The 25373-nt window shown below is 39.6% G+C and overlaps 1 protein-coding gene across 1 annotated transcript; it reads right to left on the bottom strand.

Moving 5' to 3' along the window:
- Positions 1–352: 352 nt before the first annotated feature.
- On the bottom strand, positions 353–23175 carry RBKS (ribokinase; the record flags this gene model as incomplete). Its single annotated transcript, XM_009083443.1, has 6 exons — positions 23092–23175; positions 22328–22498; positions 16939–17002; positions 14242–14304; positions 7300–7464; positions 353–444 (listed from the first exon to the last, which is right to left on the bottom strand). Coding segments are annotated over exons 1-6 (639 nt in total), but the record flags the coding sequence as incomplete, so codon positions are not given.
- Between the last annotated feature and the right edge of the window lie 2198 nt (positions 23176–25373).

Raw genomic sequence — 25373 nt, 5'->3', positions numbered from 1 at the left:
ATCATATCAAGGGACTGCAGAGCAAGGACAGGGAACTATTTTAATATTTACCACTTACTGATAACACTTTACCAGTGTCCATTTATGGATTTGTTTGGCTGATCTACTTGTAAGGAAGGTTGAACCCAACTTTCCTGCTGCAAACAATTTAATTTTGAGTGCAAGCTAAAGGTGTTCTAGAATAGTCCTCATTGCTGGTTAGGTCAGGAATAAAAACAGCCACCTCCAAAAGTCCTATGTAAGAGGAGCATGGTTCAATTTTCCTCCTCCCTATGCTGCATTTCTGAGAAGAGTATCCCTGTGAAATTTTACTGCTTAAGACTCCTTTTTTACCATGACATATGACCATTACCTCAGTTTCATTGCAGCAGAAGATATCAGAATAGGTATAAAACTGTGGATCTAGGTCAGGAAGGGCTGGAGCTGGATTAAATAAAGTCTTTACTGGAAAAAAAAAAAGAAAAAGCGAGTCTAAATCTGTAGTGTTTTAGATTCATAAATCATCACTTGAAATGCCATTGTGGTTAATTCAGAGCCCCCAATGTTTATTAGTAACACACAAATGACTCTCAGCTTCTGTGCCCTCTTTTACAGAACTGCTAAAAGTTTTGTTTATTGAATTTAAAGTTCCATTCCAATTCATGTGCAGGCACCTGTTATAATGGGAACATGACAGAAGGGCAAGAGAAAAAAATAGCCAAGAAATTATTAAACAAAAAGTGGAAAGAGCCTTAGACAGTAATGCAATTTGTTTAACTGATGATGCTTCTTCCAGGACTGTTATATGTTTTACAAGACCTGATTTAGTTCTCAAATTTTTTCAGCATTGTTATCTGAGTTCTGTAGATGAAGAATCACGGGTTATGGAGTAATGAAGGGCATGTCCAGACAAGGAGTTAAACGTGTTTCTGAATGTGTTACCTAACCTGTTCAAACTGCCACATTATAAAACTGTAGCTTAGACAAGGCACTGTATATTTTTAATATGCTATCTGGCAGAGCTAGGCCTAAACTTAACACGTGGTAGAATATGTTAGTTAACCTAACTTTAAACTGTAGTAGCCTAAGGCCCCATGAAACAGCAGCAAAGATTTGTCATGAGGACAGTGCAAGTGACTTACTCACTGTTAACACAGAAGTCTACATCCTTGGTTTCACACTTTGCCAATTTCATGATTAATACTTGTGTGTCTTAGCCACAAGGCCAGCATTTTTAAGTGGAGCAACACTCCAGAAATACAGTGAGTGATCAAATCTTTCAATTTGGATGCCTAAATTTTTGGTCCCAAACACATATTTAGACTGTAAGCTATAGCCAGACACCCTGAATGTTTTTGAATCACACTTAATGACCTAAAAGACAAAGTTGCACAGAGAATTCTGCAATCTGAATAGCAAGAAGTTTAGAAGTTAGGTGATTAGCACTCTGAAAGTTCCAGCCTTTGACTGTACAACTTTACCAGGCCTCTCTACCTGCCTCATTAAAAAGAGCATTAAAATGACAAAGACTTTTACTCAGAAGTCAGAAAATGCCAGGATTAGGTATTCCAATGAAATCTTAATTTGGTTCCCTCATATTATTACAATATAGTATGTATTATAATAAACTCTTTAATTATATGATCACATACCACTGAAAAACAGCATGTGATCACATAATTAAAGACTGCAACAAAATACATATGCAGAAAGGAGACAAATTAAGGTTTCACAGGCAACCTTAACTCTTGCATCTCCTATTTTCTGAACTGCAACCCTAATAAAGTTTTCTTAAACACAAATCTTTAAGGGATACTTTCCTAGGTAAAACAATCAAACAGCACACACTGCAAAACAAACTCTGTCATGTGGTATCATGCCGACATATGCATGGGTCAGGAGCAACACTGGAAGTGTTCCAGCTTGGGTTTTAAGTAATACAGACTCATCATGATCACAGTGTAATACATTACTATTAGATTTCTTCCATATTTAATATCTGCTGAGCAGGAGGGAGATAGAGGAACCCTAAGATCCTCTTTCGGGCTGTGAGGGAGAGCATGGCTTGTGAACAGGGCAATCTGCTTGGTCCTCCTGAGAAACACCAAATTATTTTCTGCTCAAATTCTTTCATGGAATCATAGAATGGTCTGGGTTGGATGGGACCTTAAAGATCATCTAGTTCCAACCCCCCTACCATAGGCAGGGGCACCTTCCACTAGACTAGGTTGCTCAGGGGCTTCCCATCCAGGGATAGTGCATCCACAACTTCTCTGGACAACATGCTCCAGTGCCTCTCCACCCTCACAGTAACGAATTCTTTTCCTAATATCTAATCTAAACCTGCTCTCTTTCAGTTTAGAGCCATTCCCCCTTGTGCTGTCTCTACATGACCTTGTAAAAAGTTTCTCCCCATCTTTCTTGTAGGTTCCTTCAGGCACTGGAAGGCCACAATTAGGACATCCCAAAGTCTTCTCTTCCAGGCTAAACAATGCGAATTCTATTAGTCTTTCCTCACTGGGGAGGTGGCCCATCCCTCTAATCACTCTGGTGACCTCCTCTGGACTTGCTCCAAAAGATCAATGTCCTTCCTGTGCTGAGGACCCCAGACCTGGATGCAGTACTCCACGTGGGGTCTCACCAGAGCAGAGCAGAGGGGCACAATGACCTCCCTCGACCTGCTGGCCATGCTGCTTTTGATGCAGCTCAGGATGCAGTTGGTTTAGGGACAACATCTAGGACCCCCTTCCACTAGACCAGGTTGCTCAAAGCCCCATCTAACCTGACTTTGAACACTTCAGGGGTGGGGCATCCACAACTTCTCTGGACAACATGCTCCAGTGCCTCTCCACCCTCACAGTAACGAATTCTTTTCCTAATATCTAATCTAAACCTGCTCTCTTTCAGTTTAGAGCCATTCCCCCTTGTGCTGTCTCTACATGACCTTGTAAAAAGTTTCTCCCCATCTTTCTTGTAGGTTCCTTCAGGCACTGGAAGGCCACAATTAGGACATCCCAAAGTCTTCTCTTCCAGGCTAAACAATGCGAATTCTATTAGTCTTTCCTCACTGGGGAGGTGGCCCATCCCTCTAATCACTCTGGTGACCTCCTCTGGACTTGCTCCAAAAGATCAATGTCCTTCCTGTGCTGAGGACCCCAGACCTGGATGCAGTACTCCACGTGGGGTCTCACCAGAGCAGAGCAGAGGGGCACAATGACCTCCCTCGACCTGCTGGCCATGCTGCTTTTGATGCAGCTCAGGATGCAGTTGGTTTTCTGGGTTGCAAGTGCAGACTGACAGCTCATGTTCAGCCTCTCACCCACCAGCACCCCCAAGTCCTTCTTGTCAGGGCTGCTCTCAATCTGTTCATCCCCAGCCTGTATTAGCTCATCTTCAGCCTCTCACCCACCAGCACCCCCAAGTCCTTCTTGTCAGGGCTGCTCTCAATCTGTTCATCCCCAGCCTGTATTGACACTGGGGGTTGCCCTGACCCAGGTGCAGCACCTTGCACTTGGTCTTGTTAAACCTCCTAAGATTTCAATGGGCCCACTTTTTGAGCTTGCCGCCTTCTCTCCCTTTGCCAAGATCCATTCTCCTCACTGAGTTTTTATTCTTTATGCCTCCTTGCAAAGGAACAATGCAACTGTAACCTTTTTCACTCAATTTTCATCATATCGTATCTCTTTACACCCCCTCTCTCATGCTTTCTTTTTCCCACTTACAGTGCCCACAGCCTACTCCCTGACTCTACATATATATATATATATATAATATACATTCTATATTGGAATATTTTAGATATTCCAATGTCTATTCAAAAAATCCTAATCTCTATTCCAATTTTGTTCCCCTTTCAGCTTCTCCCTTCCTTCTTCCTCTGCCACCCCCAAAAATCATGAAAATCCCTCCTACATTTCCCTTGTCTGAAATCTACTCTCCCTCCCCAGCATTCCCATCCAGCTTTGTCTCTTCTGTATTCAAATAGAGCAAGCTCTTGCGCTGTGCTTCCAGGGCCTACAACAGATTTTTAACAGTATAAAAGAAGTTGCCTCAAATCAGATTCAGAAATTACACTGACACTCATGCCCAAATGGACAACTGTCTGTGTGGACAGACTCGGGAGAAGCTAGTTGTGAAGCTCTTAACAATTTTCTCAGGTGTATGAGAAAGGTAGTTGTTTCCAAGGGCAGATAATACAGTTAAAATCAGACAGATTTTCATACCACTGTAAAGGCTTATCTTTAAAAGGAAGCTCCCTTGCTATCAAGTCTTAAGTAAGTTTTAAGGTAGCCAGAATTCATAATTTAAAAGGGGGTAGGGTGGGAGGCATTTTGCACTGCCTGGTTTCTGCAGCCACAATGCTCTGGCAGAAATTACAAAGAGTTTAACCATAGACAAACAGCTGATACAACAAATTGCAGCCCAATTAAAAGATTAAGAAGTTGAAGGATCTGAAAAGTAGATCCTTTACTTGCAAGTGACATTGAACCTTAATAACTGAGGCTGCTTCCAGCTCATTCTCCACTACAGTATTAATATGCTGGGCATTATCAGCCATCTTTTATGGAGTCTGTCATTACAGAAGCCCAAAAACTGCTTTACAAACTTTGATATAAAATAACATGTTGCCCATCAATGAAGTTGGCTCCCCCTTGGAAGAGCAGCAGCTTCTCAACATCAGCCACTAAAAAACTGTAATTGTCCAGTCAGATTTCCACTAGTTTATACTTACTTAATATGCTGGGCATTATCAGCCATCTTTTATGGAGTCTGTCATTACAGAAGCCCAAAAACTGCTTTACAAACTTTGATATAAAATAACATGTTGCCCATCAATGAAGTTGGCTCCCCCTTGGAAGAGCAGCAGCTTCTCAACATCAGCCACTAAAAAACTGTAATTGTCCAGTCAGATTTCCACTAGTTTATACTTACTTCACATAATTATTTAGAAACCAACCTTCCTTCCTTCCTTCTTCCTTTCCTCCTTCCTTCCTTCCTTCCTTCCTTCCTTCCTTCCTTCCTTCCTTCCTTCCTTCCTTCCTTCCTTCCTTCCTTCCTCCCTCTCCTTCCTCCCTCTCCTTCCTTTCCATGTCACAAGAATACTGAATAATCAGTGCCTCAGTGAGAGAATATCACACATGAGATGTCCCTCTCTAGCTTACAGATCCAGATGATGTTCACTGAAGAGAAGCAGCGTTCTTGCCTGTGTGTCCATATTCTTTCTCTCTTTCTTTCAGCAAGAATGAAGAAAAATAAGCAAAAATCCCATTGAAACAGAGGTTTGAGGCATCTGGGTATGCATCTGTTTTAAACAAAAATAGCCTAGTGCACATTCTAACATGCAGTATTACATTATACATGAGGGATTGCAGGCTAAAAGAAGGGAAACTGCATAAACAATTTACTGTTGGCTATGGATACATTTTTGCAGTGCTACAAACTTGGCTGTTTCCTTAGAGTTGACGGCACATGACATTTGAACATGTGTAGCCGATTGCTTTAAAGCAGAAGCAACCAGAGGCTTCCTGATAAAAGAGCTGCACAATGCTAGCAGGCTGACAGCACAGAACTGCAGCTGGCCACAGTTAACTACTATCTTTTCTTGATATATTGTGCTGTCTACAGTTGCTAAATGCTTGCATGCCTGTTCACTGTATCAGGTTTGGATTTCTTCAACTGCCTCGAAAAAACTCCTCTCTTTTCTTCTGTCACAGGCTGGCATCTTGCCATATGAGGGTGACAAAAGTGTGAAACATCTTGCCAAAATTGTGCATAGAGTTAGAAATAGAAAAAATAAGTCACACACTCAACTGTAGTTCATGAACCACTAGATTAGGAAAGCTTCTCTTAATTTTCATAAAACATAATGAAAAAATATACTAAGTTCTGTCCTGCAATCTTCCCCTCCGCCTTCCTCCCCACCCTCTGCCCTTGGAATTGTAAGCATTTCAGGTGCTATTCAGTTTTGAAAAGAGTTTAATTTTTATTGAGATTTGCATGAACCCAGTTTTGGCATTTCAACAGAAATCAAACTAATTTTTTCCCACGCGCAGATCCATTTCTAGAGTTTATCACTATTATCACCACAGTGTCAGGGCCACTCTCTCCAAGCCTCACATCTAACACAACTGCTTAAATCAGCACAGAATACACGAACACATTGCACAAAGTTCTGCTATGTCTGACATCTGCACTAGTGCGTGAACACTAGGGATCACAGCAGGTGCACGACGGATCCTAGTGCAGAAGGAGAACTGAAGAGCCAACAATCCCAACGTGCTGTGATCTACCAGACCAGGCATGGGCCTAGCTGCAAGGAACTAGTGCTGATCCCAGTTCCATCCCTGATCTGCTATAAGCTCTCCCCTCCCAGTCTTATCTTCTGGAAGGACGGGAAAAACATTTTTTTAATCTCATGTAGATGCCTTACTTGCATAATTATTGACTTGGTCTTCAAATACTGTGGTAATTGTGCTTGAGTAACTGAAAGCATTACAGGCACTTAAACGATAAACCTCATCCTGTTAAGCAAAATGTCAGCTTTCCTCTACATATATGCAGCACTGAAGAAACAATTGCCCAGGGAGGTAGTAGAAGCCCCAGCTCTGGTAATGTTTAAATCCAGGTTGGATAAGGCCTTGAGCAACCTGGTCTAGGGGGGAGGTGTCCCTGCTCATGGCAAGGGCTTGGGACTGGATGATCTATATGGTCCATCAGAACCCCTAAAATTCTATGATTCTATGAACAATGCTCCAAATTTAAAAGTACAGCACAGTAACCATTTACTAATAATTTCACAGACCATGACTGTGTCTATTCAAAGGCAGTGTGCCAAGTCACACTCTAAGAATTCTGGTTAAGGAGAAAAAGCAATTTTTGGGGAGAAAAAGGGCCTAAGTCTGGTTTGGAGGTCATTTCATTCATTTCCACACACTTTACTGTGTGTGGATCTTTACTGACTTGCATTCATTACGCTTGTTCTGCTCTGGAATAATACCAGAGTCAGGCCCATAGCTCCTGACCTAACAACATTATGCTTTATTTAGTCACAGCATGAAAATAGGAGGAAAGGCAGCACCAGACATAGACAGGGAGATTATAAGGGTCGATTTGCCATTCAAGGTAAACACTGCAAAATTTAAAAACTGAATTCAGTTTTCATTAGCATAGCATGAATTTGTTGGCTATTGTTTCAATTCTAAATAAAACCAGTGTGACAGAAACCAGAATAGACCACAGGATCTATATTTAGAAAGCACGATAAAGAATATTTTTTATGCAGCACAAATGAAAGAAACAGAATGGCTTCTGTTAAATTACCTCCACTGGCACGTGCCATCTTCAGAGCTTCAAGAGAAACAGCAGGGGTTATTTCTAGCTGGCAAACAACCACCTTGGCTTTACAGATGACATCAGAAGCCTTCTTCAGGTCTTCAGAATTTAAAAGGAGGTTGGCTCCTGGGACTATGACAATAACATTCTGTCCTAAAGAGAAGATATTGTGTTGTTCACATTAACTTTTGCAATAAAGTTTGTAAAACAGTTTCTTGCTTTTTTTACAATACATTTCTGACGAGTATTTCAATTTACTTTCCAAAACATCCCCACTAAAATTGTATGCATTGCTGACATTTTCAAATACCCAAATATTTCAGAAGATAATCAGAAAGATCAATGGACTAATGAATGCTACACTCACAACAAATGCAATATACATCTCTTTGGGGAAAATCATGTATGGGCATTCCCCAGTCTTATTTTGGTGTTTTCTGTGAACTCTAAAGAAGCAGTGTACTAGTCACAGTGGAGATGGGGAATACACGTGAAGGCTGATATTTGCATCATCCAAAAATATTCCAGTAGCATTTGGAAGAGAAAAGCGTCAACGTGATTACTGAATTCATATGCCAAAAATGCCATAAAAATTTTAATTTTCCCATCAGCTGTAAACAGAGTATTTCACATAGCTCTGAAAATTATGCATGTTCTCTAGATTTCAGAGAAGTAGGTTTGCACCATTTACCTGAGACATTTCACGTTAGGGCTTCTAACCATCATGAAAACCAGAATCAGCTTGTCACCAAAACCCGGAAAGGTGATACCTGTGTCTATGGAAAGTTTTATCAGAAGTGAGGAAAGGAGGTGGGTGACAGCCTCTCCTGCCCTTAAAGCTCACCAGTAGAATGGTCTGAGCAAAGGTGTGCATGTGGAAGCACAGCTCTATCTCAAAGCACACCTAAGATCCTTTCCCCTCTTGCAGTTTGTTTTACAGTTGGGTGAGGAGGTTCATTTATGTAAGTTCCAAATATTCTTTTGTTTTGCTTCAGACACACAAATCACCTTCTATTATTGCAGCTTCTTTCTTTTTTAATCTCTGTTACAACACTTAGAGACCTTCAGGCATGGGTGCTTTCAAATTAAAATTTATTATTAATCACTCAGGTATTAAATTCAGTAAGTCAGTTGTTCCTTGATTTACAGGCTCAGCCCGCCCCCGCTGAAGATTCCTTTAAGGACTGCCAATCATTAAAGGCTACCAATTCTGTAATGAACTGAATTACTCTGCAAATAAATATTTATGTTTTTAAATACATTATTTTTTTTGAATGTGACTTCAAAGTCCTTTGAATAAGGAACGTGCAAAGCTTCTCTCCCTAAATATGTTCCGAGAAGAAAGCAAGACAATGGAAAGAATAATATAGTGATCTCAGAGGGAGGGACCCAAGCTTTCCAAAGCAATTCTGCTGTCAATGGTTTGGTACAGAACAGCTGCATATGAAAAGCAAAACCTCAGCACTTAAAGCCAACGCCCTGCTTTTCAACAGACAATGATGGGCATCTTGGATAAAAGAAAAAACACAAACAAACCTAAAGAAAAGAAAACAAAAAACCTTCTGCAACAAGTAAGCGTTACCAAAGATATCTGAATCCTGTTGAGGAAATATTCAAAGGCAAATTGCACCTATTTTGCCAAGCATGTATTTTGAAAGCTCATAGGGTGCAGCCGTGCAAACAGTGAAAGGCAGGGAATCAGTGGAACAAAAATGTATTTAATTTCTGCCTGGACTGTGTGCCTCCTAGAATCTCAGACTCTATCCACATGTCTTGCTGCATTATCTTGCTGAACTATTTAGCTGTACTGACATGTATATTATTATTAGACTTTAGAGCTAATGGCCCAAGGCGATAAGGAGGGCTGTTTGCTTAAACCCATACGTGCAAATTCGAGGTAGACCATGCTGCACTGGATCACGGTCTGAAGCTTTTCTCTGTAACCACAGAAGGTCAGAGACTTGGAGTCTGGTTCCAGACCTGCCAGGGGAATGCAGTACCTACTGTGGTGCAACAGTCCAGATGGGCTTAAGCCAAGCTCGAGGGACAAACCCACCTTCTGTTCCTAGCTACACATACCACACAAACTGATGAACAGCAGCCACCACAAACTTGCATCAGGGTGCATGAAAGGAGAATCTGGACCCATGCACTTACAATTAATACCAAAATTTTGTACTAACAGCAACAATTTTGTTGAAAGCAATTATTTCATGCCAGGGAAATCAGATGGGAAATCAACACCAGGGACAACAGAGTTATAGACAGATGGCAAAGAGGGGTGGGATTCATCTTGTCCAACATGAACGAATTTTTTAAGTTTTTAAAAAAATCCCACAGTCTAGAAAGGTCTAAGAAAACTAATTTCTAAACATTATTTTTCTAGGTTCCTTCAACAAGGAGAAGAGACAAATATTTTCAGAGTTTTCTAAATTTTACATATCTTAGATATTTGTTTGAGGAGGAGATAAAGTACTGTCCAGAAATGTCTATGCATCTCTGTTAGCTCTAGGTGAAGCCTTAAGCCATACACCTAACTTTTAAAACCGCTCCAGTGAGGCAAAACATTACCTACACTAAGAATGACAATAATATACTTCCTGCATTACCATTCATTCTAAAATCTCTTTCCTTAGACTAAAAATTCTCTGTTTTGATGGAAGCAGATATATAATTCTAAGTTTTGCAGACATCAGCTAGAATATTACGGGCTACATTCACAGTTGCTATAAGCTATAACAGCTAAATGAAGCTGATCAGCTTGTGCAAGCTTACACCAGATGGGGATTGGGTCCAATCAGTGTCAATGCTGCACATGTAAATACTGTCCTTGGTTGGGCTTCTAAACCTGCTACTGTCACTTCCTAGAAAGATGGGTAACTCAAGCTAGATTTTTTTTTTTTACAAGTGTCACCTTATAGATGCTACCAGATGAGAAGTGCCAATGGAAAAATCAGTGTCAAACCAGTACCCACCACAGTGCAATAACCATCATTGTTTAAAACTGGATGATGAGTCTAAAAACCATCAGCAGTGCTTAGAATTCACCAAAATCTCAAACAGTGCAATTGTAACAATAGCTGCAGAGCTTGTGCATAGTAATTCATACAGAAAAAAATAATTATATTTGGGATCAGAAAATAATGCTACAAGAAACCATTTGCTGCCAAATCACACAGTTCATGAATACAAGTTTTGGGTGTGCTATGGTATCATAATTTCCACGGGTAGAGGTGTTGAATAGCCTTGTACACAAAACATTCAAGTTCATAACATATGTCAATGCATAGAAAGTCTGGTGACACCTGAAATTCAGGTGACATTTCTTCATAAACCTGAAGGTTTGCAACAAAGATTTTCCTCTTTGGAAAGTGCAATTCAAACAAGTTGCCATGTGTATTCTAAGTGTGCCTTGTTTATTTAGCCTTATCTAAATATATATTTTGAATGTTTTTAGACTAGCAGTGCTTTGGTACTGAAGGTACACTCGTAAAATAATGTCTATTCACTGTTCATGAATGATTAGTAACTTTATCGTAAAGTCAGCAAAATGCCTATCTCAAGTGAGGGTTATCTTGCAGTGTTCCATGTAGGTGAGCTTTAAGTCCTAACTTGCAATAATCAAGAGCACTTTAATCATGACCTGCCAACCTCTATTGTCCCTCCACTGTATTTCTGCTATGAGAATGGAAGTTGTTAGACTTGTTCAAACCTCTAGTCCAGTCAGGCACTATAGCAATGGCACCATCAACAGTCAGTACCAGATATGGACAAAGCTGCAATGAACTTCAGAGATAATCACATAAAATATTATCCATAAAGAGAGGTTTTTCCTGCCTTTCCTCCCATGTGTATGTAAAAGTACACATATCATCACTTTCTGGAGCTCTTACCATCCAACAGCACAATGTTAGCAGAAGGTGTGCTGTGACAGAGCTGGTGGCAAGAAGGCAGGCGGAAAGGGGAAACAAAACTTGGGGTTCAAAGTGGTATGATGCACCTTGAAGAAAATGTGTTAAGAAAAGCAGCTGGATGTACCAGCTTTTATCCTTAAGAGAACAAGTACAGATTTGAAGTGTACAGGGTCCTGGTATACTGAAGCTTGTGTTTAGTCAAAACTTATCTGAAAAGGCAGTTGCATAAAGGAGAACAACTGAAAGGAACATGAGGTCCCAGAAAAATTTCTGCATAGATTTCGGAGACCAGCCCAGAGGGAACCTTTGCAGCCTCTCTGGGCTGCACATTTTCCAGTGCAGCACTATAAACTCGTTAAACATCTCTCCACCATTTTGCATGAGAGCAGAGATTTAACCCCTCTAACTTTTATTGAAACTATACTGTATTCTCCCAGAATATAATGCAACTTTGACAGTATCAAATGTGCCTGACGATTTTCAATTTTCTTATTACTTTGCCAATTCCAATAGTGGGTGAGTTAGAGTTGTGCAATTCAGTAACCAGTAAAAACTTCCCAAAATTCAGCAGCACCAGCTAGACAGACAGAGGTAACATCAGGGAAAGTTTACTTCAGAGCCTCCTTGGACTCTGATCTACAGCTTTCTTTTCCTCTGCCTTCACTCATACATCACAGTCTCATACACTCTCTACTTGAATCTCTCTTCTACTTCTGCCTGTGATTGTACTCAGTAGATCTGAGTTGCTATTTTTCCCAAGTATCAGTACTTGTAAAGAACTGGTAAGAAAAAGGGCAGGTTAGGTATGTGAAAATGCTGCAATTAAAACGTGGCAATTCAAAGAGATGATAGCTATGGTTTCTATTTGTCCTTCATTGTCTCAAGACAAAACACCATCACCAATCCCAGCTTCAAATGCTTCCCTTTTAGGTAACATTTAAACTAGCAGAAACTACTTTACCTCAGACCATCGAATGCTGTGGTGTTTCAGCTATGCCAGCACAGCCACTGCGGTAAAACATGCATGTGTAGACAAGCCCTTTGAAAAGTGCTGTAAAACCTGTTTAGGTCAAATCAGCCAGGTTTCTACAGGGGGAAAAAAATAGTGTCTCTTGCACGGCAAAGCACATAAGTACTGCTATTTCATTGCAATTTACTCAATTCAGGCGCCAGATGGTTTTTGAGAGAAGTAACGAGAACCATTACCAATTCTGTGCATCTGTTTGCTTTAGAGCATAGTTCTGTCCAGGTTTGCTCTTCTACTCAATTTTAAATGAAATCTGAGGCCAGTGCTAACTTCACACAGGGTTTTTCAGTTTCTCAAAGACACAAACTACAGGACATGATGCATTATTCATGTCACTATGTGAGTGACAAGACTGTCAGAGACCCTTCACACTGACACCAACGCGAAGATAGCCCACTGTTAACCTCATGGCCCTGAACAATCAATTTCCTTTTCCTGGTGCTTATAAAGGTTTTACATGCACAAGACGGTTTTGCTCCTTATCCTTCAGAAAAATTCATGGTGTTAAAATTTTAACACACTCTGTCCATTCAAGTCTAGACTATGTTTATCTTAGTTGGCCATGCCTATGACTTGGGAAGTATAAGACTGGTTCTTACTCAGCTACTCTGGACAGCAAGCTTAGTGCAAAGCATGCACAAAAAAGTGAGGCCTGGGAGCACTACTGGATTCTCACTGTCTCTCCTATTAACAGAGGCCATAGTGACTGTATGTGGCATAGTAAAGATGTGTTAAGAGTTGCTGTGGTAATTTACCTGCTGATCCAAACCAAGAGAAGGAGGTGGAAGCTAAGAGGCAGGTATCCAGGTTATCCAAGGCATATACCTTATTTCTGAATTAGAGGTGTCATGCAAGGCTTTGGTTAATCTTACTTAGGGAAAATTAAACTCACATCTCCAACTAATTTGCTTAATTTTTCTGAATGTTCCTGTGTAGACTTGTCTTTAGTCACAATTCCTTCCCCGGTTTGCTGCTGGAGTAAATAGTCATGTTTCCTTTCCCATTTTGAGCTGCAGAACAACGTACTACTATCAGTGTTACACAGAAACTTGTGAAGTTGATGTGTCAGCCAAACTGTGGTCACTGTTCACATGAAGGCTCTTAGCAGCACCAAAAGCAAACTAATCTAATCGCACTTAATTTGTTGTGTTTGCATAAACATTATCATTTCTGAGCTCAGTGTTTTGATGCAGACACATGTACTCCTCTTAAGAGCTCTCAACAGCACAACTTGCTTGGGATCAAAACTTGTGGTAAAATTACAAGATCAACATAAATATTTCTACCTACACTAAGGACAATTCCCATTCATGATTCAGGGCATATTGACTCACTCAGTGTCCTGAGGAGGCAAACCTTTCCCTCACAGGACCAGAGGAAATGGCCTCAAGTTGCACCAGGGAAGATTTAGAATGGATATTAGGAAACATTTCTTCACTGAAAGAGTTGTTAAGCACTGGAACAGGTTGCACAGGGAAGCGGCTGAGTCACCAACTCTGGAAGCATTGAAAAGACATGTAGATGTGGTACTTAGGGACATGGTTTAGTGGTGGACTTGGCAGTGCTGGGTCAGTGCTCGATGCTTTAAGAGTTGATGATATTAAAGGTGATCTTTATCAAAGACTTGATGATCTTTTCAACATAAATGATTCTATAATAAAAGTGCTAGGTAAGTTGTAGTGGAAACTGAGAGCTTTAACCTTCTGAAACACTGTGTACTCAGGCCACCATAAAACTAGACAGATCAGCTGGCTGATTGAATTAGGGTTATCATGCTGCTAATTTAAGCATCTGATTCTGCTCCTTTCAGGCGACTCATCCTACAACACTGCCTGTAATAAACAGAAGTGCAATGAAGTGTGACTAAGATCATGAAAAAACCGAAAGATGTAGAAAAAATAATTCTGCAATTAAGAGTGACATGGCAAAGGGTTTTTTTATGGCTGTAGAGGCAGAACAAAGAGGACAATTCAGAGCAGAAATATGTACCTTCACTGTTGACAATTATTGAAGCAGTTCCAGTAGCAGCCTCTGTAGTCTGACCTACAAATGCTAAGAAAGGGAAAAGTTAGAGCATGCATTAGTTCAATACATTACTTTCAACCAATAGCATGTGATGCAGTTTAACTGAATTAAATCTAAAATGAACTCATAACCTCCAGCAATTTAAAAATGCTAATTACTCTTTCATGTGCAACAATGCCAGAGAAGCTAACAACAACAACAAGTGTTAATTTACACCCACAAAAGAGAAATGCGAGTCCAACATTCTTTAATTTGGCTACATCTCTGCTTTAGAGAAAGCATGTTATTTATACAGCCTTCTCAGGCACTCTGCTCCTACTTGGGAGTATTTCTTTTATCCAATGAAACAATAGAGTCAAGGCTGGAGAAAAATGAAAATATTAAAACACCACGGCATTTAATTCTGTGTAGATTTGCATTTCAGCAGTGATATTAACATGGCAGTGGTGGAGTTATGTTTCCTCTGTGGATTATTATTCAGATAAATTAACTAGAAGTGAGGCTGGCAGCACTGTCTGTTAGGAAGATTGTTCCGGGTTTACTACTTTAAGAACCTGTTTGCAGCTGACAGCAAATTTGTCCAACATTAACCAGTGGTCTGAAACCTTCTATGACAGATGGGTTTCTCAGATAAAACTGTAGTAGAAAACTCTTCAAAAAGTTGAGGGTTTTTTTTTCCCACTCCAAAAAATGTACTTGAGAAAAATCTACTATTTAATTTGAGACAAATTCTGGTGAGTTTTTAAGAAGTTCTAGTGTTCTAACTTTTTAGACCATGGACTTAATGCTGGGCAAAACTGGGTTTCTTTCTCAGGATGTGCCTTTGTGGCCAATCTACTCAAACTTGAACAAGGCTGCAAAAACACCTAACATCACACATTCAGTTTTGCTAAAGTATCTGCAATAGTGGCCCTGGAGGTGCCCTTATCTAGCTCAGAGTCACAAGGGTCAGAGCAGACCTTCCCTTGCAATTACAGCTTCTTTCCACCATGAGCTTGGTCTGCACACTGGAATCAAACACGGAGAACTTGTGTTTTCTGTACTTTTAATGCTCTTCCTGCAGAAAATAAGCAGTATGAGCAGCAAGCTGCTCAGTTCAAGTGTGGGAGAGGGAACAACAAATCAATAAAGATCTAGATGGTCTGAGCAGCACTCGTAACGGGTTGCAGAAGACAGAAAAAAACAGGGAAGGGGGAAAAGCAAGGGTTTTCATCCAGTAACCAGTATCCCTATGTACAACAGGTGTAGGCTATGAAAGGATTAAACTGAGATGAAAAGCCTGGGACTGAAATAAGCCCAACTTAAGCAAGAGGTCAGTGCACACTGAATCACTCTTGCCTCCAGATTTTGGAATGCAGGTTGGGATCCTGGATCAGCCTCACCATCCTCTCTTCCTCCATGGCTGATGCATATAGGAGGTGACAATCAAACACCATTTTGAGATATTTTAAACTCAATCAGCAGAAATTGGTACCTTGGTCCTAAACATTCCAACCCTTCAACTGATCTCCCTACGTGTCAATGAAGTGCAATATGATGGAATTTCTGAATTTTTTCCCCTACGCTTTCCTTTTGCTGCTATAAAGTCTCTTTAAAAATTAACATTATGACTGTGAGACCAATCATTTACATCAGAAAACATGAGTTTTAAGGTTCATTATGCATATGGAATATGCATTTTCATTAAGTGTTATGCATTATAATATCTTTATTTACATGACCAAAGACTTTATTCATGTGGTAGTCATGCTTTGGAGAGATTTAGAACTGTACACCAACAGACACTGTTTTCATGGTATCCTTGCCTGGTTTTTTGCCTAAGTTGAAAGATAGGCAATGAATAAACCTGTATATACATTTGTGAAATATTTAGATGCTATACCGATAACCATAATCAAAAAACCCACAAAATACTGATAGTTCTCTCTTTAAAGCAGGATTTGAATAATGCAGTAAATGAAGCTTGTGGCTGCACATTAAACAGAAGAGATAAACAGAATATTGAATTGCCACTTAGTGATTGCATCTGTCCATCCTTGTCCACCCTGAAGGAGACAAAAGTTGTGCAGACAAAAGTGTGATCAAGCAGCACATAATACAGAGAGAATTAGGGTTACAAAGGTGCAAAGATACCGGAATGTTGTGAATATTTAATTATCCCTTTTCCTGAAAGCCTTTTAACATTGATTTTTGTGTGCATGTGTGCTAACATCAGCTGAAGTCTCTAAAACGACTGCACGTGTTGTTTCATAATGCAAAAGGTGGAATGTACTGAGTTTACCAATGCATTTCCACTCACAACGTGAAATTGAGAATGAATAATCAGGCTGAATTTTTCAATTTCTCACCAGGCACTGCCATCATTACTGCCAGACTAAACACCTGCGTAACAGCAAGTTACCTTCAGGAGACTTGGACTGATGCAATCATCTGAGCTTTAGAGGTAATAACATTGTGTTTTATTTTTAGTGGCACAGCTGATTTCACAAGTCCCCATATTCTCACCCGTACTCATTCACTCCTGCCAGCTGTGTCAAAACAGTTATTCATAGTTCTGAATGGTAAAACCCATCCAATAAGGCAATAAAATTAGAAATCTTCCACTACCGGTTTTTAAAGCTTAAAAATAATACAAAAGGTTTCTTCCAAGTAAAAATTTACCTGCAGAAATACCATTCTTCTTCAAATTTTCAACATAATCATTGCCAAAGGAATCCTTCCCAACCTATACAAAAGAGAAAATAATAGTTTTTCTCTACAGAAAGGTGAGAGGACAGACAGACCATCTTTAGACAACAGAATGCTCTAATGTGAGTTGAATACACCACTTTTTTGTTTTGAAGCCCTTTGCCCTATTAATCAACAAATAAGAAACTAAGAAATAATAGTAAAAATGTATCAAATAGTATTAACAAACAATAGAAACAGTGTTCTTCAGTTTTATCCACTATTACAAAACTCCCCTCTGCACCCATGTCACTGTATTCAAGTTTCATTCTAGTACAACCACTGTGCTCCTTTGACACTGAAGCTTTCTGGGGGCTGGAAAATCTGGATGTGTACTGAATTATTCAGCTTCAAATTCAAAGCACTGACAGCAATTCTGGTGTCCTTCTTAATTGCAGTTTGTATTTTGAGTTTTCTACCTCAAGTTTCCTTGGTGGAAAAATATCAAACTGTAGCTATGGGCTAGAACACAATGACAAATGTGGCATTACTGATTTCTATACTCCTGAGTACTAAATGTACTGTTTACAAATGCAACACTTTTTGTTTGCTTTATGCAGCAACAGAAGATCAAGTTGAGTTAGGGAGTCAAGCTACGGTCTATTGTTTTTCTAACAGCAAGTTAAAAAGCTTGTAATTTCAGCTCCATTAATCCTTTTAGCTGAACAGAATTCTGCTTGCAGTTTATTCAGACTAATAAAAATTTCTTTTTGTTACATTACTCAAGTCAAACAAAGGAGATGAGGTCTATGGAGTTAAAAACGGTGTAACTTGCTTAATCACAGCATCATTTTAAATATATTTATAAAGCCAACAAAGCTTTTGATTCACCACTTTTAGCCTGTCTCCAGCATGTGCTCCCAGTTCCAAGAGTGAGTTGTGTATCTGGGCAGTATCAAAGACTGACCAATGGTACAGGAAGCAGTTTTGCAAGAGAAAAAAAAATCTTTCAGATTAAAAGCCACATTGAGATCCTGGTCATGGGTCTAGACAAAAAAGGAGTTACACCATGATCCCTAACTAATGATCCATCTCATCATAAAACAGCACTACACAGCGATGGTGTACTTGAGTTACTAGAAGCACAAAGCAGTTGCATCTATTGGCTGTTGTTAGAAACTTGTCTGTTCATGAGCTCAGTGCTCTAGAAAGCTTGAAGAAGGCCCCAGTACTAGCTAGTGATCACAAGAATCAAACCCTATGATTCAGATTTCTGAAATTTAAAGTGTCACGGCTGGATGATCCTTCCACCTACGTATTCTACTGCACAACCATGATTTGAAACATCCTTTCATTTCCTGCAGTTTCTATAAGGGGTTTTTCTACAGCATTACTAAGGATGGTCCCGGACTTTCACCAAAGGAGGATAGGTCAAAACAGTCTAACCAGATGGAACATTCCTGTAGTACATGGGAAAAAACCCAAACGAACATTTATGTGGGTCACTGTGTTATTCATTGTTTGCATATCCGAATATTTTGTACCTCTGACTACTCCCAGTTTGCCAGACAGGGCGGGTTGTCAGAAGCTGCATCTTCTGACTGCTTCAGGCTGGATGACTCCAGCCATCTGCAATTTAAACCTGAGCAGTGCTCACCTCTGCAGCCTAACAACAGCTGTACTACTGGAATATATTCTGCCTGATGCTATCACCTTCTCCCTCCCTCGCTACTACAAAGCTTCTACAAGAAGTCTCAGGATTTGCTCAGTGATTTCAGCAACAAAATATTTCATAACCATTTTCCAAAAGCTCAACTCAAACTTCCTTCCTTCAGCTCCAGGTCCTACATGACTGACAGACAGGCATCCCTTACAGTTCAACTGTCATAACAGCTGAGATCAGCTGTGGTACTTTTGCTCACAGTGAGACATCTCAGCGCCAGAGGGAAACCCTCGGAGGGGTGTCCATGGAGGTCCTTTTCCACTGGAAACTTTTTTCCATGTTAGTTCATCAGCATCCAACCCAGTTAATCCTAGTGCATTTCAAAGCCTTGTCTTTCCATTCAGGCTTTACCCCCGAGGAAGACAGAGCATTGGGCATCAGACTCATTTTAGATTAAAGGCATATTTACTGACCATGTCAAATTATATAACAATGTTTTAAATATTTTCTGCTTCTGCACAGACCCTGTTCGATGGACTATTGGATAAACAGAAAAATAAATGTCTTGGTCTGCTGACCACAGAACACTGAATGTGCTGAAATAGCATTTCTTCTTTCTTGAGTTCTTAACAACAAAAGCCATTTGTGTAAGCATTATGGTCACTGACTTTGCATATCAGAATGAGTGGATTTACATCAGTATTTTTCAATCTGTGTTTTCCCTGCTTACGATCATGTTCTCCATGTGGAGCTAGAGGAGCTGGCTGGCATCATAGCAGCTAGAATTCCACCAGCTTGGAGAATCAAACTCATCTGTACCTGAAAATTAACTACAACAAAAGCCATGTACTTCTGGACAACTTTTGCTCATTCTATATGCTCTTTTTTTGGTGAATGTTTACTCTTTTCTGTCATTAGGGAATAGGTAGTAAAGACAAGTATAAGACAGTAATACAAAAGGAAAAAACAAACAACTGAAGATATCCATCACATTCTGGGCAGCATCTGAGATACAGCTATATTCTTACAAGGAAGTGAGGATTCAGGCTTACAGCACTTTAAATTACATTTGGCTTATGGATCATTTAAAGAGAAAAGACTACACAGCATGATAATACAGTGTTTCCTCTTTCTAAGTAGGAATCAAATGCAGCTGAGGCTTAAACAGAATTTAGTATATGCAATATCAGGCTGGTGACAGCAATGTCCCATGAAGATCATTCAAAATTGTTTATCAAAAGTAAATGAGGACCTTTTTAGCACATGTAATGTCTTTCAAACCAACAGTCCTCTCCCTCCACCACCTTAATCTATGATGTTAACAGCTTTTTTTGGTAATGGCCATGACAAAAAGGGGAAAAAAAAAGAATCGTTTGGGGAGTTTGGAATCTCTCAAGAACATTTTTTTTTTCAGTACTGCAACAGTATTCTTGTATGAACATGAGCAATTAATTTATTTGCTTAGATCCTTCAGTTCCCTGACAGCAATCCTTTGCATTTCTCTGTAACTATTCCATCAATGCAGTGCTTCGCTGTAGGGAGCAAATTGAAGACTGCTACTGTGACACACATCAATAGCCTAGAGTAACAGTGGCCACTTGCAGAAACACCAAGGCAGGAAGCAAAACACTGTTTGCATTTCCAATGCTCAAAATCAGTACCTGTTTTTAACATTAAAATCCACAGCATTCTGTGACATTGCTAGTCATAACTGTAAGTCATTCTAAAACTCCTCTCTCAAACCTTCACCAGTCACTGGCTCTTTTGTTTTAAAGCTCTCAGGTATGAAGGATGCCTTGTCACTTGATCTGAGATGTCTAGGTCTACTCTTGTTGAGGATATCCTCTGGCTAAATTACAGTTCTCCTAAGAGGATGCCACAGTCTAACAGAGTGTCCCTCTAGAATTAGTACTGATTCCATTCCCTGAACTTCAGGCTGTAGAAACAATTGTTGCACCTGTACTGGATAAAAAAACTGTTGGAAATTATAATCAAAACACAAGCATGTCACTGAGGACAGAATGTGTGTGAGAGGGGCAATCTGGCTTAAAAAAACACTGAATGCTTAAAATGACTTGCTAAAGTAAAAAACATTTAATTATAGAGGCTCATTATTCCCTGATTCTTATCAGTTTATTCAACAAGTAACTTTATATCTCACTGACCTATGCAGACATAAGACCGTGTACGAGATGAGACTTCTGCAACAAGACTATTTTGTGAAGCTATGAAGTGGAATTTTCATTAAAAACTAAATATTAACTTCTAGTAGTAAAAATAATAAAAAATGGTAACATATATATTGAGAGTCATTCTCTGCTGTTTCTTTTCTCCAATAAATACAGGAAGGATGGAAGGAAGGACGGATGGAAGGAGGAAGGAAGGAAGGAAGGAAGGAAGACTAGATTTCACTAAAACAATATAAATATATTTTTGAAAAGTAATTAGAGACTATAGTAGCTTCTAGACTTTATTATGGATGTAAATGTTTCCAGAAACATATATGCACTGAGCACAGGCTACACCATTAAAAAATAAAGCAAAATTCACACTTGCAGTGGAAAAAAACCCTTTAACATTTAGCAGGAAATGTTAGCAGGGAATTCACTGCCAGTTCATCTTGTACTTGAATCTGATCATTCTTGAAGGCAAAGATGATCAAATATACACAATGTTACAGAAGCACAAACACTGCCAATATAAAAAAAACAACCCCAGACTGTAGAACGAGTGATACTGACCCACAGAAATGCTTTCAGGTGCAGTGTAGCTAAAATGTTCGTTAGTCTAAATATTGAACTGGAAAACCAGTGAGAAAGGCTTCCCTGAGATGTTTCCAGTACTTCTCAAAAAATCCCTGACAGACAATGATCCAACAAATTTAGCATCCTCCCCAGCTACAGCGAGAAACAAACTATGTCCAGTCAATTTGAAGTTTCATCTACAGTTAGCACAGGATAGACAATAAGGCTGGAGAGAGAAAACTTGATCTTAACTGTAGTAATGATCACTCAAAACTCATAATATTTAATGACAAAAATCAAAGAAAAGCATTGTAAGAATATAGCATCTGCCAAGCTGAATCAGCCCAATGGTCTGTGAGCCAGTCTTTGGAACTGCTATATATCAAATGTTTCAAAAAAGTAGGCAAAAATATCCCATAGCAGACAAAGGTGCTAGAATTTGGACATAAAAACTCATCTTAACCTCAAGTAATGAGATAATGACTTAACCCTCAAAGCACAAAGTTTTACATCTCTTCTCAAATTTGTCACTGACTTGTCAGTGTCTGATTTTCAATCTTCTACAAAGTAAATACAGATTGGCCATAGCACCTGAATACAATCAGTGATGTCCTGATCACTGTAACAGTGGGGAAGATACAGAGGAGGGGCTGATCAAGATTACTTGAATTTTGAACATCTCTAACTGTCTCCAATTCTCTTTCTCATGGTATATCAATCTAAGTTTTGCAATCCACCTCTATATGCAATTTCTGCCAGATCTCTAGCCAACTAGTCTTTGGTTCTGGCAGCGTTCTTAAAACAGCCTCCTCCATGCTTACATTTATATCTGAAATAAGAAAAAGAAAAGAGAATTAGAGAGGGATTAAAAAAACTAAAAACACACCAAAAACTTTTCCGCAAGTCACTGAAAGGTTTACAGGAATTTGCATGAACATTTAGTTCAGCAGTAATCCAAGAGCAAGTCAGTGCTTACCTTGCAGATCAGTGAGGTCTTGGCCCCAAGTCGAGCAGACTGGACACACTGGTTGGCTCCTTTCCCACCAAAGCCAATGAAAAACTTATGTCCAAGGATAGTTTCTCCAGGTCTTGGCAATCGTGTAGTAAGGCTATTCCAATTTAAAGCAATATTTACATACATTAGTGACTGAAAATAACAAGCACCTTCAAAGTAAGAGTTACATTCTTATAGTCCTAATGGTTCAACAGTCAGTCAGGAGACTGAAAAATACTTGAAAGACCTTTTAGGGTCTCTGCTCCACAATCCCACCAGTTAAAGTTTGTTCCTTATATGCCACCCAGTAAAGCTTCTTGTCTCTTAGTCAAGGGACAGACTGCATTCCCTTTGTTTATGTTCTGTGTTTCTACAGGAAAAGAAGCACTTGATCCCTAACTGGGATACCCCAGTGCTAGCTCAGTAGAGAGAAATAATAAATCTATAGGTCTCACTACTCATGTTTTTTTTAGTGCAACATTCAGCTCAAGTTTACATATAGCTTGTTTAATTCCATTACATCTAATTATACCTTCTTGAACCATCCTTGAGCAATTTTTTCCCTCTGTTGGTGTTCACACCCCTTAGAACTGTAGATCATTATCAAAATCTTCCTCCCCTCTGCTGTCACTCAGGCACACTGTACATATTTAACATTTTTCTTTTTTAAGTTTTTCTCATACAAATCAAGCTTTACAACTTCTCAGCATTTTGTTGTTTCTTGAATGCACTCCAATTACATTTACATTCTCCTGGGGATGGGTGCCCAGAACCAGATGCACTAATACGAGCCGAAAACCATCAGGAGTGTATTCTGGTTTCATTTCCATTTTGGAAAGAAAAAACAAAACAAAACTGTAATTTTGTTAACCCTACCAGATGCTTTGCTATCTCCAATAAAAGTTGAAAGGAAGACACCACTGAGACTGTGTGGAAGAACTGTGAATGCAAAAGGTTACCTTCCTCTTGACACTTCTGTTAAAATGCGTAACTCAAAATTGCGTTTACAACACGCAGATGACCAAAATTTCTGTCTCTTCAAGCCATACATTCCAGGTACAAGGCTTAATAATGTAATTTTTAAATCTCTTAAGTTACAGAAAAGTTAATGTGTGGGGAGGGAGGGCATCCCATGATGTGCTAGCAACCTGTTCACTCAATGACAGTTTCCAAGTTTCCAGAAGTCTGCAGGATAGAAAGGGAGCATGGGGAACGGGAGTCTGAAAGAAAGCAGAAGAATCTGCCCTAATGAAGAGATGAACTACAGCTCTGTTAGTCAATTTGTAACATTATTTTACCAATAAACCTTAAAACAGCTTCAAAGTTTAAAAAATGTGTTCTGGGCTTCTCAGTACCTGAGACACATGATGCTCCTGGAGTGTCTCCAGTGGAGGGCTACAAAGATGATTAAGGGACTGGAGCATTTCTGTTATGAGGATAGGCTGAGGGAGCTGGGCCTGTTCAGGCATGAGAAGAGATGACTGAGGAACTTCATCAATGTGTATCAGTATCTCATGGAAAGGTGTCAAGTGGATGGAGTCAGGCTCTTCTCAGTGGTGCCAAGTAATAGGACAAGAGGCAATGGGCACAACCTGATGCACAGGAAGTTCTACCTGAGCATGAGAAAGAACTTTCTTATTGTGCAGGTGACCAAGCACTGGAACAGAATGCCCAGAGAGACTGTGGAGTCTCCCTCACTGGAGATATTAAAGAACTGTCTGGATGCATCCTGTGCTCTAGGATGATGCTGCCTGAGCAGGGAGGTTGGACCAGATGAGTCACTGTGGTCCCTTCCAACCTTACTCTTTCTGGAATTCTATGAAACTTCTAGCCCTCCAATTCAAAAAAAAAAAAGTTACATGCTTCTGCATTAGGAAAACACTACAGATAGTTTTTTGAAAGGATATGAAGAATACATGTATATTACTTCCTGAGTTTTTGCTGCAGCTTCTGGGACATATGGGTATTTGCAGAATCTTATGGAATGAATAACAGAGCACAGCCTAACTTACTGAAAATTCTCAGGAGAAACATTTTTTTCTCCCTCTAATTTTCAATTCCAGCATCCATCAGTCCAAAGGTTTAGGATCATTAGAAAAATCAAGAAAACCTAAAATTAAACCAGCAAAGTCAAACAAGTCCTGAACTCCCAGACACTAAGATTTTTGCTTTGAAGGAGTTGTTACAGGTCTGTGCTTCATGAGCAGTTACAGTTTGCAGAGAGATGCAGCTAGGGATGCAAATTCTAAGTAGGGTCAGTGCTCGCTGATGGAGCACCCCAGATTTTAGTGTGAGGGTATGGTACACAGCAGGAAGGTTTATTTTGTGTGAGTGACCACAGATAAACGATGATGTGCCATTCAGTAGAGGAGGGATGTTTCACAGAGTCTTGGTAATAAATAGTAATAGTAGCTCTTGTGTAATTCCTTTCATCCACAGATCTCACTACACCTTAAAAAGCAGAACATCATCATTATTTGTGTTTTGGGGGTACGGAACTTAGTCAAGGCATTTTGACTTTTCATGCCTTGGGTCACTCAAGAAGCCAATGGCAAAACCAAAGCCAGAGATCAGCTCAATCCACTAGCTCACACTGTCTTCTCATTTAAGTTCTGCAGTATGAAAATGGTATCAAGCCTCAATTAATTTTCCTTCCTTAGGTTGTTTTTTCATTCTAGATAGAATTTGCTTCTGCAGTATGAAAATGGTATCAAGCCTCAATTCATTTTCCTTCCTTAGGTTGTTTCTTCATTCTCGATAGAATTTGCTTCCACAAAAAGCTAACATATTTTTAGATTAACAATTGCGACATCCCAGCACACATCTGCTAATAGCACTGCTCAGAGTTCATGTGCATTTGCAAGACGTAAGTTCAGCCATACATATTCTTGTTTTAACAGTGGCCAGACTGTGACTTGATTCTTCTCTTATGTTGGCATCAACATGCGACTCCAACAGAAGCATCAGAATTTCACCGGTGAACAAACAGACTTGGTGAGATGAGAATCTGGGCCTCAGTGTTTCAAGC

The sequence above is a fragment of the Acanthisitta chloris genome, unplaced genomic scaffold, assembly GCF_000695815.1.
Source record: "Acanthisitta chloris isolate BGI_N310 unplaced genomic scaffold, ASM69581v1 scaffold3221, whole genome shotgun sequence".
Classification (NCBI taxonomy): Eukaryota; Metazoa; Chordata; class Aves; order Passeriformes; family Acanthisittidae; genus Acanthisitta; species Acanthisitta chloris.
This window is presented reverse-complemented; position numbering and strand designations above follow the sequence as displayed.